We start from the raw sequence: 16593 nt of genomic DNA on the forward strand, positions 1-16593 counted from the left end.
TGGGTACTCCACTAGTTTCACCAAACCTGTAATAACCCCAATAACACCAATCCCAAGTCCCTTGCATAACGCTTCTTCCAACCCAATCACTTCTCAACCCCCGTTACCCTTTAATAAACAAACTCTTTCCATGTCGAGCTCTAGGAAGGGCAGTGGCACAAGGTTTCACACACATTGAACCTTTATAAGCCAACTAAATAGCTATATGTGGAAAGTATTGGATGGTGAGCACATGCCTTATGGGTGATATTTGGAGACATAACATATTTTAGGGGAAAAAATTTGAGAGAAAAGTGAGTCTTAATCCATTGCACCACAATATTGATGCGACAAAGATATTTGAAACGACAACATCAATAAAACATATAATATTGGGACATGTGACAAGTTTTTTTATTGTCATTTTGAAATGAACAAGTTTTTTTTTAAATCAAAAATTCTATTAACAGAGCCAATATTCAAACCCCGAACCTGCACATGACATCAACATAAAGAAAGGATTGACATCAATAAAAATGACACAAGTGATCAAGTAATAATCGAATTGAAATGAATAATAGAGATTTGGTAACATTTTTCACGAAGATTATGTTCTAGATGCCAACCTGCACATCAATTGTTACCACTCAGGCTATGGCCCACTAGCAAAATCATTGTTAAGTATCAGTGATGATGCACCAAAAAATGATGTTATAGTTTTACTTTAAAGAAGGCTTTGGGTCTTAGGATGATATTGCACCTCTTAATCATCCAAACTGCAAAGCTTTCATGATTTCATCCCAACTGCAAAGCTTTCATGATTGTCTGTGGTCACCATTTTCACTACTCTGTACATGTACATGGTGAGTGTTTAAAGATAGGTACTACGAGGGGCTTTAAGGGATCAAGGTCTTAGCATAGTCATTAATGGAATACTCTACATGATGAAGCCACAGAGCAACTTTGGCAAGGTCACAGCTTTGAATTTCCTTTATCCAACAAAGCCTCTCATTATGCACAGCCAAATCTTGATGCCTTGTGTTGGTTTTGATGAGCAAAGATGTCAATTTCCTGTTCCAAGCCTTTTTACCCCTTTTCCATGCCCTTAAGGACTATCATTTCATCAAAATGCACAAAATATGTATCTTGGGCAAACCTAGTTACACAGCAGACTGGAGCAATGCTTTAAACCACATATATTGGAACAGGTAGATGTGCATAAGCAAAGCACGGGGACATGGATGGATAACCACTGTTTACATCTAATTTCAAAAGACAAACTATGGACTGTGTGAAACTGTTTTCAATGTCTTTAAAACAACCTTCACATATGATACAGCCAATTTTCTGAGTGGCTCCCATGGTTCTATTCAAGTTGTAACCCATGTATATCAGTCACACTTGCATAATCAGAAGACGATGTGTCTTGCTTGATGACGATGTGGTCATCCTTGATTAGTGACTGTCTCTGAGGCACCTGATTGGGTCCAAACCTTGCTATCAAGCACCGGAAGACTGGAAGAGAAGCAATATAGAGAAAGCCAACAGATACAGGAGCAAATACGGACCAACCAATGACCTGGAAAATCAGAAACAAATGCAGAAGTAAATCCTCAAAAGTTAAACAAAAACAAAACTCAAGACTACTTCGTTTTTTAGGCTGGTTACAGAACAGCCAGGCCTCCACCATGACCTTCCCCTGTCATGGATGGATGGACAATCTTTTCTGTATCCAGCCTAGGATCAGCCACAAGTGCGAAGTGCGAAGTCAGCAAACCACTACACAAACCCACCGCATGCAGCACGCCAAACATCAAGGCACGAGGTTCATGCCCTCTTATGGCTTCCCAGAGTCCACCAGGAGAGAGGGTGAAGTGCTCTCCACCAGTCATCAACTCTCCAACACGCATGAAAGGCACCACCAGCCTATATGTGGACATAAAGAGTTATATTCTATGGCTTCATGTTACAAAATACTGTCATAAGGCATCATATATGATCAGAAGTTTTGAATAAGGCAGATTATTAAGGGACTCACCCTAGCTCGAACGGTGATACAACAAAGTTAGCCAGCATGAGGGTGGGCACGTGACAATTAGACTGTAAAATTACCGCAGCTATGGCACACAATAGAAGAGTCACTCCTGAAAAACAAGGAAACAAGTTAGAATTATATTGAACATTTGCACAAAGAAACACACGTGCATGCACACAGAAAGAAGGGGGTGGGGGGGGAGAGAGAGAGAGAGAGAGAGAGAGAAAGAGAGAACTCATTTGGCGTTTTCCAGTTGTCACGTGTCACCACTTGGTCCGTCTTCATTTCTGGAGCCACTTCTATGGGACTGTCACTCCATAGAGCGGCCAGATTTGTGCCATGTTCACATGGAGCCAAGCCAATGTCCTATGTGAAAGGGGTAGTTTTATGGTCACATGGACGGGAGCCAGATCAATGCCACCCGTGTGTGACCAATGTTGCGTCACATGGACAAGAACCAGCTTCGTGTCACCCGTGTGATTTGCTTCGTGCTGTATGGACGGGAGCCTGTTGGTGCCACCCGTGTATGGCCAAGATGGTGTCTTACCTATGGGACTGTCACTCCATAGAAAGACCAAGACATTTATTTTTTATCTGTCGTGCCAGTTTTGTGCCTGACAAGAACCTCTTATACAAGTTTCAATGAAAGGGAGATTTCGTCCATTATTTGTGCACATGCATTTATGCCTGCATGCATAAATTTGTTTTTGCATGACTTATTTGCGTGTCTGCCTGTTATGCCGTGCTAGTACACTGGACGGGGACGCCCCCAGTTTACCGTGGAGTGCTATTTGCTGACTTGGTGATGTGGCGTGTGAACAGGTGGTAAGTATTTTTTGTTTTGGCCTTTTAAAATAGTAAAATCTATTTAGTAGAGTGAACCTTAATATTTATAAGGTATAGTGTTCACACCCATTTATAAATATGAGGTGGACATTTGCTTAAGAGGAGGAGGGGCCCAAAGATGATAAGTTGAATTAAGGTTTTGATAACCCTTAATTAAATGCATGGAATTCTTTTGGAAAGAACCCACGTGTGGGTTGGTGGCACTTCTTGCTTTTCTCCACGCCTAGATACGCCCACTTCTCCCAATAAGATGTACCTGCTCCTACACGCCTTCTCTACGCTTGAATGCTGCCGCCTTCTTCCCACGCTTGTGTACCTGCTGGCTGCCCATCAGAACCTACTCATTGGTTGCCCACATGTACTTGACAGCACTTGTGTACCTGCTGGCTGCTCGTAAGAACCTCCTCATTGGCTGACCACGTATACTTGACAGCACTTGTATACCTGCTGGCTACCCACGTGTACTTGATAGAACTTGTGTACCTGCTGGCTGCTCATGAGAACCTGCTGGCTGTCCACGTGTACTTGATAGCACTTGTGTACTTGCTAGCTACTCATCAAAACCTGCTAGCTATCCACGTGTACTTGACAGTACCTGCTGTATCTACTGGCTACTCATAAGTATCTGTTGTACTTGTCTTGTGTACCTACTTGTCTTGTGTACCTACTGGTTGCTTTGTTTTCAGTGACTGAAGCTTCCATTTTGAAGTACAATACAAGGGAAATGGTCTTCACTACTAAGAGTTAAAATCCAAGCCACGTATTTATCTCAATATATTATTTCAAATTCAGAGAATAATTCAAGTTAAATGCCCGTTATTTCAAGCTTTGTGTAGGTAACTTCTTCTCGAGTTACATACACTCTAGAAGATCACTGGGAAGAGGTTTCTCCCATATGACTGCCCTGACCGCGCCCTCATTTATAGAGGAGCCAGTGAAGGTCAAGAGGGTATGAGGAAAAACCAAGTGCAAAGCTTAATTGGGAGAACCGGGAAACCTTCCCTCTGCAGTGTACACTGTTGCCTGCATTAGTACGAACGTGCCCGTTTGTGCACAGTCCCGGAAGACCAGTGAAAGACAAGTGTACACCCAATGAAGTTGGGAACGAGCCTGTGATTTGAGGCTACTCCAACCAACACTTTCATCGGTTTGAACCAGATTTGTTTGGTTATTTGCACTCCCTAATGAAGGAATCTGGTCTTTTCAGGCCCATGACACTTGTACAAATATAAATACTCCAAGAAATACAATAAGTATTGAGGGGGAGGGGGAGAGAGGGGCTCTTTCCGACCCCAGTGCTGGTGTCATTTGTATTTTTCAATGTTTCGAGTGTTTGTGTTGCTAATGTTGTTTCCATTTATTGATAATAATTAGATCAAGTGTTCTAAATATGTGTATATTGTCTTCCGATCTGTAGGCCTCCTGTAAGGAGCGGTCGCATTGGTATCAAAGCCCGGTCGTCTCTCTTTCTCAAGAGGAGACACGGGGTTTTGAGATCGGAAGCAAGCACGAACAATTAATTCAATGGACAGCCAGGGCAACCCATTGGAAGTGCCGAATTCGAGAGGGCAATCAAGTGCTTCATGAGATTCCGATGCCTTGCATGGAAGGCATAAGCCTCTTGAGAGAGTCTATGACAGTGCATACATGGGACAACCATCACGTGGTAAAGAACCCATGCACAAGGAAGAGCCCAATGCATTGAGGGCTGAGTTGGAGCACATTAAGAGGCTCTTGTAGACAAAAGAGCAAGAGCTGAAATTCATGAGAAACCCCATGCACAAAGTGTCATAAAAGCCAAGAAAGCTGATGCTATGGTGGACATGACTTTTGAGTCTATGGCTCGAGCAGTGGGCAAAAAGCCAAGGGAGTTGGCACTCTCTTATCTTATCCACAAGGGTGACCTTAAAGAGGGAGAGGATGGACAGCTTATGTTCAAGAATCCACCCTGTTTGTAACATGGAGACCAAGCCTCTCAAAGGTTGAGATCATATTTGCATAAAGAAGAAGTATCGGTCACCTCTCGCCATGCATCCACTCCTCATGGCACAGGAGGAAACAAATTCATGCATGCTAAAGGCCATTTGGATTCTAGGTATATACAACATGGGGACAGTGGTCGGCATGCAAGCCAAAAGACCTTGCCTATTGAGTTGTCTCATGGCGAGACAAGGCATCTTTCAGCAAGGTCACATGCACAAGAATCAAAGACTCATGTCACTTTGGCTAGTGGAACACCTATCATTGCCCATGAAGCTCATGCAGAGAGAGCTGCCCCGTTGGACAAGGGCAAAAGAAGGAGACGAGCTTGAGCCTCATGCCAAAAAGCTCAAGGAATTCAAGACCAAGGACAAATCAGTAAAATTTGATGTCTACCATGGGGAGTTTGATGCTTCCAAGGTGCTTGCTTTTGTGGCCCAGTTTGATATTGCTTTTAGTGAAGAGGACTTCACTGAGAAGTCCAAGATCCGTCATGCAAGCATGTTTTTGAAGGGGACAGCTGCCCATTGGTGGATCACTGAAAAGACCACCAAAGACCCCATTTGCACTGGGAAAGAGTTTAAGGACAGATTTTATGCCCAATTCTTACCACCAAATGCAAAGCATACACTCACATTAAAGTGGGATAGACTTGATCAAAAGGATAATGAGAGTGTACAACAGTATGTGAGCAAATTTTGAAAAGTTTTGCTCGAGGTTACTCCTTTCATGCAACTCTCCGAGGATGAAAAGAAAAGAAAGTTTCGATCCGAGTTGCAACTAGTCTATTGTTTGTACATTGAATTGCACCCGAAACACACTCTTCAGCAACTTATAGCATCCGCTCTTGCTATGAAGCAATTGGTACTTAAAATCAAGCAAGATCAAGGTGGTTCCAAGGACAAAGAGAAGGTTGTCCCAAACCTGCAAAAAGGTGGACAGCCACCTAAAAAGAGCTTTCGCGATGTCCAAAAGGGAGGTAAAGCTAAAAATACCTCATCCAAGGATCATGGCGCTAAAGAGGTACAGGTTACCACACTTATTGGGAAGTTGCGCATACATATTCAAAGTTACCTTGATCATGAGCATTTATTGGTTGTACCACTTAATGAATGTGATGTATTGCTTGGAAAGCCATGGCATCATAGGCTTGAACCCCGCAAAGAGTACAAGACAAACAAGATTTCCTATAGGAGACCTTCAGATCGAAAGACAATATACACATTTGGAACACTTAATCTAATTATTATTAATCAATGAAAACAACATCAATAACAAACACTGAAAACACTGAAAAATACAAATGACACCAACACTAGGACCGAAAAGGACCGGCCTCTCCTCAATACTTATTGTATTTCTTCAAGTATTTATATTTGTACAAGTGTCATGGGTCTAAAAAGACCAGATTCCTCCATTAGGAAGTGCAAACAACTAAACAGATCTGGTTTAAAACGATGAAGAAAGTGTTGATCAGAGTAGCCTCAAATCACAGACTCGTCCCCACCTTCATTGGGTGTACACTTGACTTTCACTGGTCTTTCAAGACCGTGCACAAACGGGCACGCCCGTACTAACGCAGACAAGAGTGTACTCCGCGGAGGGAACGTTTCCCGGTTCTCCCAATTAAGCTTTGCACTTGGTTTTTCCTCATACCCTCTTGACCTTCACTGGTTTCTCTATAAATGAGGACACGGTCAGGACAATCATGGGAGAAACCTCTTCCCAATGATCTTCTAGAGTGTATGCAACTGGAGAGGAGCTTACCTACACAAAGCTTGAAATAACAGGCATTTAACTAATTATTATCTGAATTTGAAGTAATATATTGAGATAAATACCTGGCATGGATTTTGATTCAAGTCTCAGTAGTGAAGACCATTTCCCTAGATTTTGATTCAAGTCTCCGTAGTGAAGACCATTTCCCTTGTGTTATACTCCAAAATGAAAGCTTCAGCCCCACTGAAAATAAAGCAACCAGTAGATACACAAGACAGGTACAACAGATACTTATGAGTAGGCAACAAGTACAACAGATACTGTCAAGTACACGTGGACAACCAGCAAGTTCTGATGAGCAGCCAACAAGCACACAAGTGCTGTCAAGTATATGTGGACAGCCAACAAGTTCTGATGAGCAGCCAACAAGTACACGTGGACAACCAGCAAGTACACAAGTGCTGTCAAGTACACGTGGACAGCCAAGGAGCAGGTTCTGATGAGCAACGAGCAGGTACACAAGTGATGTCATGTACACGTGGACAACCAATGAGCAGGTTCTGATGGGCAGCCAACAGGTAAATAAGCGTGGGAAGAAGACGACAACATTCAAGCGTAGAGAAGGCGTGTAGGAGCAGGTACACCTTATTGGGAGAGATGGGCGCATCCATGCGTGGACAAAAGCAAGAAGTGCCACCAATCCACACGTGGGTTCTTTCCAAAAGAATTCCATGCATTTAAGGATTATTAAAACCTTAATTCAACTTATCATCTTTGGGCCCCTCTCCCTCTTAAGCAAATGTCCACCCCCTATTTAAAAATGGGTGTGAACACTATACCTTATAAATACTAAGGTTCACTCTACTTAATGGATTTTACCATTTTAAAAGACCAAAACAAAAAATACTTACCACCTATTCACACGCCACATCACCAAGTCAGCAAACAACACGCCACATCACCAAGTCAGCAAACAACACTCCACGGTACACTGGGGACGTCCTTGTCCACTGTACTGACACGGCATAACAAGCAAACACACGCAAATAAGTCATGCAAAAACAAATTTATGTATACAGGCATAAATGCATGTGCACAAATAATGGACGAAATCTCCCTTTCATTGAAACTTGTACAAAAGATTATTGTCGGACACAAAACTGGCACAACAAATAAAAAATAAATGTCCTGGTCTTCTTATCGAGTGACAGTCCCATAGGTATGACACCATCCCGGCCATACACGGGTGGCACCAACAGGCCCCCGTCCATACAGCACGAAGCAAATCACACACGGGTGACACGAAACTGATTCGTGTCCATGTGACGCAGCACTGGTCACACACGGGTGGCATTGATCTGGCTCCCGTCCATGTGACACCATAAAACTAGCCTGGTCCCATGTGAACATGGCACAAATTTGGCTGCTCTATGGAGTGACAATCCCATAGAAGTGGCTCCAGAAATAGAGATGGACCAAATGGTGACATCACGGAAGAGGCTAAAACAGCATAGGAAAAACAAGGCCCGATTTCAAAAAAGAGAGATACATTTTGGGACAGGAAACAAATGTTGCAACATAAAGACTCCTTGTTATCTCTGTTCGAGAAGCTGATCATTCACACATGCGTGCCTACATACATATAAATACAAGAAAAAAACAATGTAAAGAAATACACACCTTAATCTCATGAATAAATGTCATACCCCTAATGCCCATCTGCCATCAATTGATCGAGATGAAGAATCTTCAGTAATAATACAGCACATTCAGCACAATTTTCTACAGAAAAAGCACCATATCCAATGCACTCCTAGGAATCACCCTGGGCCACCATACACTGGCCAACCAACCAAGGGTGGCAAAAAGAGGGAAAATCCAATGACTGGGAACCACAGTATAACCTTTCAAGTCAAAGCAGTCCTGTTTCCCTTAATGTTAGAACCAGTAGGCGTCTAGGACCTAGGTCCCCACAAGGGTTCAAGCCTAATGTGAAGCAAAGTTCCCCTCTTTATATAGCAACAAGGACCTTGCCGCTATAGCAAACTTAAAATCCTGGGAGTGCTACCAATTCACAGCACTCATTAGTCAACCTGATTCATGGCCTGTAGATGTTTAGCCCTCTTGCCTCTGGCATGAACAAAGAGAGAAAATTCCAGCACAAACCTGATCATGAGAGAGCAAAAAGAGCAACTGTATGTCAGCTGAGGCGACGTACTGATTGAGAGAGGTGTATTGCATGGGAGTCAGTAATCACTACCAAGACTGAAGAGGATGCCAGAAACAAGTGCCTTCAGTCCTACATGTGGACAAGGCCAGAAACAAGTTCCTTCAGTCCTATATGTGGACGAGGCCAGAAACAAAATGACTTCCTTCAGGCCTCCTTAACCAGGTGCCTTTCATGCGAAAATCAAAACTGCCAGACACCGCTTTCAGGTGAGTCTCCATTTGCCATGTGAGATTCTGATGTTATCCCTGCTAATCACATGTGAAGCCACCCAAACTCTGGACTCCGTCAGCATTTCTTCTTGTCATAACACATGCAGTACACTCTGTGACACCTCTTTTTTAACGACGCTTTTTGCTATGAAGTAGTATTTCTTCTTATCAAAGCACATAAGAAAGGCTGTGGCAAAGAGGCTAAAAAGCAAACATGTAACAATCCCATCACACAAGAATATAGATAAGCAGCAATGGCTTGATGATTGAATCAGTCATATGTTGTCACAAATAAATAAGCAACCAGCATCTACAAACATGAGGAAAAAACTGTTCAAGAGACATCTTACCACAAAGAGGAAAAAGTCCAAACGTGAGGCCTAATGCCATAGATAATGAAAGGAGCTTTGGTTCGAGTCCCCTGTATAACCACCACAACAACAAGACTTACTGCATGAACAATTTCTGATGGCCAAAACATGGTCAAACACAAGACACAAGAGGAGGTCTGCCTTCAGTGTTACAAACCATGATGCACACACAGAGTATCTATCTTGAAAAAAACACGTATCTTGAAAAAAACACTAAGCAGTCCAAAATCACCTTCTAAGAATCACGATAAAAGGATCGACAACTCTTCGTTGGCCCCATTGAACAATCCATGCCCTTCGCCACGTTCCCTTATTCACAACAATGATCTCATCCTTCAGCTTCACTGACAGCTGAGGGAGTAAAAAGTCCCCTTCTCTAGAGGGGAAATCGAAAGTGTGCGGGCCCTTTCCACTTTGCGCTAACAGGGGTTCACAAGACATAGCTACAGAAAAAAGAGCTGGGACCAGTATTGCTTCTGTAACCTAAGAATTACCCAGTTAATGTATGGCTTGAAATGAGATTACACTGCCTTAATTGCTAAACCTTCGGTGTAGGAAGCGATGGTTCATCTGTTGGGAGCAGAAACCCTCCTGTAGAAGAACCTCAAATGAGGCCAAAACCCTAGAAACCCTAATAAAGGAACACAACTAACCCTAATCGGGAAAAAAATTTACATGTAAGGCAACAAGAAGCACTGCAAAAGGCGGCTAATTCTGTTAACAGCAGAAAGCCTAACCTGAGAGGCAAACCCTAATGGATCAGAGAAAAAAGGTATGTGATGCTCTCGGGGAGCAGAAGCCCTGCTAATACAGGTACAGATTTCGAAGGGAAAAACCCTAGAAGCACAGAAAACCGCGCAGAAGCCTTAAAGTGGAAAATCCAACAAGGCCAGAAACCCAAATACGCAAAGGAAGCCAAGATTGGGGCGATGCAGGGAGCGAGCAGATAGGACGGACGGTGGACTTGAGAGGGATGCACGAAAAGATGTCGTTGTCCACAAAGAGGACATGTAAGCAAGGGGTTGCTGCAGAACATTCTTTCGCTTACTTCCGGGAAGCAGACACGGGGACCTCGTGCGTGCGCATTAAATGCTTGATTGAACAGGAGGAGGACAAGGAGGCCTGGAGGAGAAGCTTTTACCTCAAGAAGACTCAACAGCGTTGTCAGCTTGTCGTCCATAAGCTTCCCTTGTTTCCCCATAACCTAGCAGCTCGTAGCCTAGCAGGTGCTTCCTCCTCCTCTTCTTATTCTTATTCTTCTTCTTCAACTTCCTCCTTCCCCACTCTCTCTCTCTCTTATTAGGACCGGATTCCAAACAAATTAGCCATGAGGGGATGCCTTGCTGCCCATCAAGCCTTGCTTTCTATGAGTTAATGGACCTTTTCCTTTCATGAGCTGCGCCCTACATCCTCTAAATAGCCAAATTTCTCTAGTGCTCTAATTTATTGAACACTCCCTTTTCAACTGTTGCTTTCTATGGAGTTAATGCACCTTTGCCTTTCATGAGTTATGGGACTCACATCCTCTAAATAGCCAAATTTCAAAAACTCTCTCTAGCCCCCTCGTTCATTGAACACTCCCTTTTCGCTATTGGTCTGACCATTCAATTACCTACATTCTTATTCCTATACAATAATAAGGCAGGCCATCATGATTCCTCACCTTGTTTTTTTTGGGGGGGGGAGGGGGGTGGTGGAGGACACACTTGAGCATTAACCCGCCACCTATCTGCAAGTCTCAAGCGGACGGGAAGATGGACTGCCTCGGCACTATATGGCACAGGGTCTTTAACACCACTATTAGGGGGGGTTTTCCTAAAGACAATAGATTCTCCCCTTCTCCCGATTCTTATGTCATCCCCCTAAGGCCTGGTTCACATGTTTTCGCATGCCACTCAAACCAAGGTCATAACCAAAGTTGTCACTAACATCAACAAATAGGAGATAGCCTTGTGTCACGCTATCAAGTTTTCTACCCAATGACACAGTTCAAGTATTTTTAATAGATTTTTTAATGCCTGGTGAGCTCTATCTAATGTGTCTGCCATAAGCGAGTTGGATTTTGCCATGTGGTAGAGTTATGGGTCCACCCTAAGGCATCATGAGAGACACATTTCTCAACTCTACCTAGCTAATTAAGGCTAGGTTCATAAATGGGCTTTGGCCTTGGCAACATGACAAGTTGGAGCAAAATGAAGAGACAAGTCAAAAACGCTTTCGAGAGCAAGCGGGGTTAACCGTCCACGCTAGAAATAATTCTTCATAATAGTGTCCAACAAGTCTCCAAAATGATAGGTCCAACAAGTCTCCAAAATGATAGACGCTTTGTGTATGAACAAGCTCAACATTTACAAGTAGGTAAAGCCAACATCATAATGCACCAAATGCACCACATCCAAAGTTCTTTGACTTACATGCTTATCATACGCTTAGCCTGCTTGCCTAATTGGCACGCTTCACATACTCTTAGTGTATTCCATCCATTTTGAACTATGACAAACCTGTAATAATACTTTAGGCCTACATATTCTTTAGCCGTTGAATATTGACATGTCCAATGCGTTTATCCCAAATATCAACATCTACAAATCATACATGTACCATATGCAAACATTGCAACCTTCACTTCAGGCATGTTTACATCTAATGTAAACATTATGCCAACTTGTTGGGTTCGGAGCTTAATGTGTAAATAGCCCTTGCATGTGTTTATTTTTGTGTACGTGTGTGAGCTACCTCTTAGAGTGTGGAAGTGTGTAAATGTGCTTATATGTGTGCGAACGGTCTCTTAAGCTGAGAAATTATATGTGTATGTAACCTTATTCTATATGTGTGTGAACACCTACTCCCTCTTATATGTGGATAATATAAGTGTGTGCCATGTGTCGAATGTCTATATGTTAGTGTGATATGATTAGGTCAAAAGATAAGGCTCTGAGCCTACAAAAGCATGTACTTATGAAGGTTTTACAACACATCAATTAAGCTTCATTGTATGATGCAATCATTTGCTTTTTCTACATTGAGTTTAATTACATCTCTCTCTCTCTCTCTCTCTCTCTCTCTCTCTCTCTCTCTCTCTCATCCATTAACCATGGACATCTTCCATCCCCGTGGATCTGATGTCTCCTAGTGCACTCTGATATTTAACGTGGTATCAAAGCGGATTCATAAGCTTAGACCTCACCACTTTTTTAATGTTTGAAGTGCCTATGTGTTTCTCACTGTTGAGCGCCTGACATGAGCTGATTGGTGGGACCTGAAGAACTGGTCGGAGGACACAGGTCAATAGTAAAAGGCTAGCACACTAATAGTCATGCACAGATGTCAGCGCACACGTGCGCCCATTGTAATCATATGTACTTTATTGTAATAGTTTGTTAACAGAATGAGTCTTGTAATAGTAGGGCAACGGTTGGATGGAACAAGAAGAAGTTCCTTCCAAGAGAGCAAAGAAGGAGGCAGTTAGCAGTTAGGAAATAGATATATAGAGAGATAGAAGAGAATAGTAGGACAAAGTTAGTCTGGAGCACATAGCATTGTACAAGCTTGAGAATTATTTCATTGTGTACTGAGTGAGTGAGTGAGAGAGAGAGAGTGAGTTTTGTAGTTTTGTACGTAATTTCTGTTTTAGCTGATGGCTCGTGAGTTCTGAACCCATTGGGCTTAGGCATTGACAGAATTACTTCTGACCAGGGGTAATGTCTTGCCCGTCGGATTGACCACTGACACTTTGGTGATCTTACTGCTTTCACTCTCACCATTTCTCTCACAAAGGTAACATTCTGGCACAACACTTCAAAAGGGGAGAGGAACTTGTTAAAGAAGTAATCGCAAGACAGCTCATCACCCAGTCCATGAATGCGAAATCAACTATACCAACAACACGCCCTGCTTGGCTTAGCAAACGCACCACATCTCCCCACAATTCATCAGCATCAAATGGCTTACCACCAACAAGGAGGAAATAACAAATACCCAACCTACAAGGGTAAGAAGTCTAAAGACCCCCACACTCATGTCATGAAATTCGAGGCGGTGTGGAAGGTAAATCACACTTGTGCCAATGTTCTTGATGAAAGAAGCGAGACCAATTCCAAGCCATATTCGAGAATTTACCAACTAAATGGGTATCCCAGTATGACTCGGACCACTTCCACACCTTCCATGCACTAAAAGAAGCATTCCTCAAAAGATTCAGAACTGTCAAAAGTAACTCTCAATTGCAAGATAATCTGCGAAGCTTGAAATAGAAGTTGCTGCTAGTGGAAGATTATGCAGCCAAGTTTCGCACTCTACGTGCAAGACTCTCTCTGACAGACCATCCGAAGTAGTTCTTGTGGACTCGTTCCTGCATGGTCTCAACAAGAAACTAAAACTAACAGTGGCAACAACCAACATCGACACAAAAGGGTTCGATGGGCTCATGGAAGCTACTAAATGAGCAGAACGCAACATGCCCACATCATAGGATTAGAAAAAAAGTTAAAGAAAAAGAAGAGCAAGAAGCACAACTCTTCAAATAGTGACACCAACAGCGAGTCGGGATTAGAAGACTCAGAATTTAAGCTAGAAGCTGAGGAGGAATCTAGACGCAACAACAAGAAGAGAAAATGCAAAGGTAAGAAGGACGAGGTGGATGTCCTAGCCAAGAAGGTGGTGGAGAAGCTCACTATGCAATTTGGTAAGACCTCTAACTCCTCTAACTACAAAACAGGTGTCTTCTGCCCGACCTACAAAAATGAAGGCCATCTGAAAGAGGAATGCAAGATGCAGCTGACCTGCGCCATTTGCCAAACATTCACACACTTGACATCCAATTGTCGATAAAATGTCAGAAACAATGTAGGCGCGGCTATCAATACAGCAACAACAACAACACCCATAGTTGTTGCACTGGTATCTTATAGACCTTAGTATGGCCAAGGGCAATAAGGGCAAGGCCGAGGAAGACAGGGTGCTAGGCAATCAAATGGGTTCCAATGTTATTACTGTTAAAAGCCTAGACACCACCAAAATGATTGTCAAATGTTCCAGAAGCACCAAAAAGAGCTGCAGGAAAAGGTAAGAGGGGTGGATGCACCAGCAACGTTCATAAGCATCATCGACATCAAAGAGCTAGAAGGTATACAACCAATTGTGGCAATCATCACCATATCCCAAAAGGGGAAAAAGAAGTTGGCTGTGTCAAATGAACTAGCTAGTTAGAAGAAAAACAATGTGGACTGGGAAAAACAAAAACAAGTCAGAGATTCTACAACAAAGGAGGTGCAGTAAGAATAGAAAGAAAATTGGAAGAAAATCCAAGGGGCTAAAGGAATGAATGGAAGCAATGTGTTACAAGGACAGGGAGCAGCAGCAATCCATCTGTGTACAAGAAGAAGAGCTCATGGAGCTCAATCTGGGGACAGAGGAGCAACCCTGTAGACAATAAAAATCAGCACAAAACTAGAAGAAGCAATGCTAAACAAACTCTAAGAGCTGGTAATGCAGTATAAAGATGTCTTTGCCTGGAGCTACACAGATATGCTTGGCATCGACCCAAGCTTCTACCAACACAAAATAAACCTGAAGGAGGATGTAGTTTCGACTAGGCAACAACGGTACACGATGAACCCCAAATACGCCAAACAAGTTAAGGAAGAAATTGACAAACTGCTGGCAGTAGGATTCATCCAACCAATAGAAAAAGCAACCTGGCTAAGCCCCATTGTGATTGTGCCAAAAAAGAATGGCAAGCTCAGAGTTTGTGTGGATTATAGGAAGCTAAATGCAGCAACCATACCGGACCCACTTCCTTTGCCATTCACAAACTCTATGTTGGATGTTGTAGCAGGCCACAAAATTAATTCTTTCATGGATGGATTCAATGGATACAACTAGGTCAAAATGGCACTTGAAGACATGGAGAAGACCGCATTCATCACGGAGTGGGGAGTATTCATGTCAAATGTCATGACCTTCAGACTCCGGAATGCACCCGCAACATTCCAGCGCATGGTACAAGAAATTTTCTATGATTACTTAACTGAATTCATGTATGTGTTTGTAGATGACTTCAATGTCTTTGGGAAGTGTGTGGAGCATCTACACCAGCTACACCTATGCTTGGAAAGGTGCAAGCAAACGAAGCTGAAGCTAAACCCAATGAAGTGTGTGTTCGTCGTCGGTGAGGGGCAGAACACTCCTTGGGCACATGGTGTCCAAAGACAGGACCGGCCAAGGTCAAGATGATAAGCAAGCTGAATCCACCGCAGAACCTGAAGGAGATCGACAAATTCCTGGGCCAAATCAAATGGCACACTTGATTCCTCAGGTACCTTGCTAATGTGGCACATCCACTGTACAGTCTCACAAAGAAGGGGCCAGAATTCCTCTGGACAAAAGAGCACAAGGATGCCTTCCAAAATTTGAAAAGAATGCTTTGCCAATGCATCGATCATCCAACCATCAGAATGGGACAAGATGTTCTATGTATTCGTTGGATGCATTGGAATATAGTAATTAGAAGTGTACTGATGCAGCAGATAGAAAAGGGGTGGTACATACCCATTTACTATGCATCGATCATCCAACCATCAGAATGGGACAAGATGTTCTATGTATTCGTTGGATGCATTGGAATACAGTAATTAGAAGTGTGCTGATGCAGCAGATAGAAAAGGGGTGGTACATACCCATTTACTATGCCAGCCAGATGTCAAATGCCCGAGAAAAATTACAGCATCACTCAAAGGGAAGCCCTGGGATTGATTTACTCAGTCAATAAATTTTGTCATTATCCACTGGGAAATCACTTTGTGTTTCATGTAGATCATCAAGCCCTACTGTATCTAGTGAATAAGCCAGATCTAACCGAGAAGCTAGCAAGGTGGATGCTTCTTGTGATGATGACATGAATAGAGATCAGCGAAAGAAACTGGCTCTCTGCAGACATTACCTCGAGATTGCAGGCATTACCTTGAGGTTGCAGGAGCACTGTACAAAAAAAGCATTGATCAGGTGGTCCGTAGATGTGTGCTAGACCATTAACAAACATCCATCCTCACGAAAGTACACCAAAGCGTGTCAGGCAGACACTACTCTAGAGAAACAACGGGTAGAAAAGTCTTGCAAAGCAGGCTTATGGTGGCCCACCATACTTAAAGATGCATGGGATCGTGCCAGGCAATGTGATGTGTTCATTGGACCGGATAGACGTCAGAGAGCTGCTCTGCTGATCAG

At 43.0% G+C, this 16593-nt stretch overlaps 1 protein-coding gene across 4 annotated transcripts; it reads right to left on the bottom strand.

Annotated features, from left to right (window-relative positions):
• Window positions 1-1097: 1097 nt before the first annotated feature.
• Window positions 1098-10681, bottom strand: LOC147613033 (uncharacterized). 4 transcript variants are annotated; one of them, XM_086782330.1, is made up of 7 exons: window positions 10511-10681; window positions 9602-9678; window positions 9349-9419; window positions 6682-6726; window positions 2018-2123; window positions 1773-1905; window positions 1098-1558 (listed from the first exon to the last, which is right to left on the bottom strand). In XM_086782330.1, exons 1-7 carry the CDS (start codon window positions 10568-10570, stop codon window positions 1346-1348), a joined length of 705 nt encoding a protein of 234 aa, XP_086638456.1. In that variant the 5' UTR covers window positions 10571-10681; the 3' UTR covers window positions 1098-1345. The 4 variants fall into 4 exon arrangements, with proteins under 4 accessions (XP_086638456.1, XP_086638452.1, XP_086638453.1 ...); XM_086782326.1 differs by having other exon boundaries at window positions 9602-9960; window positions 10511-10666; XM_086782327.1 differs by lacking the exon at window positions 10511-10681 and adding an exon at window positions 10107-10492 and having other exon boundaries at window positions 9602-9960.
• Between the last annotated feature and the right edge of the window lie 5912 nt (window positions 10682-16593).

This window comes from Cibotium barometz, chromosome 44 (assembly GCF_041138505.1).
Source record: "Cibotium barometz isolate CiBa-2024 chromosome 44, ASM4113850v1, whole genome shotgun sequence".
Taxonomy (NCBI): Eukaryota; Viridiplantae; Streptophyta; class Polypodiopsida; order Cyatheales; family Cibotiaceae; genus Cibotium; species Cibotium barometz.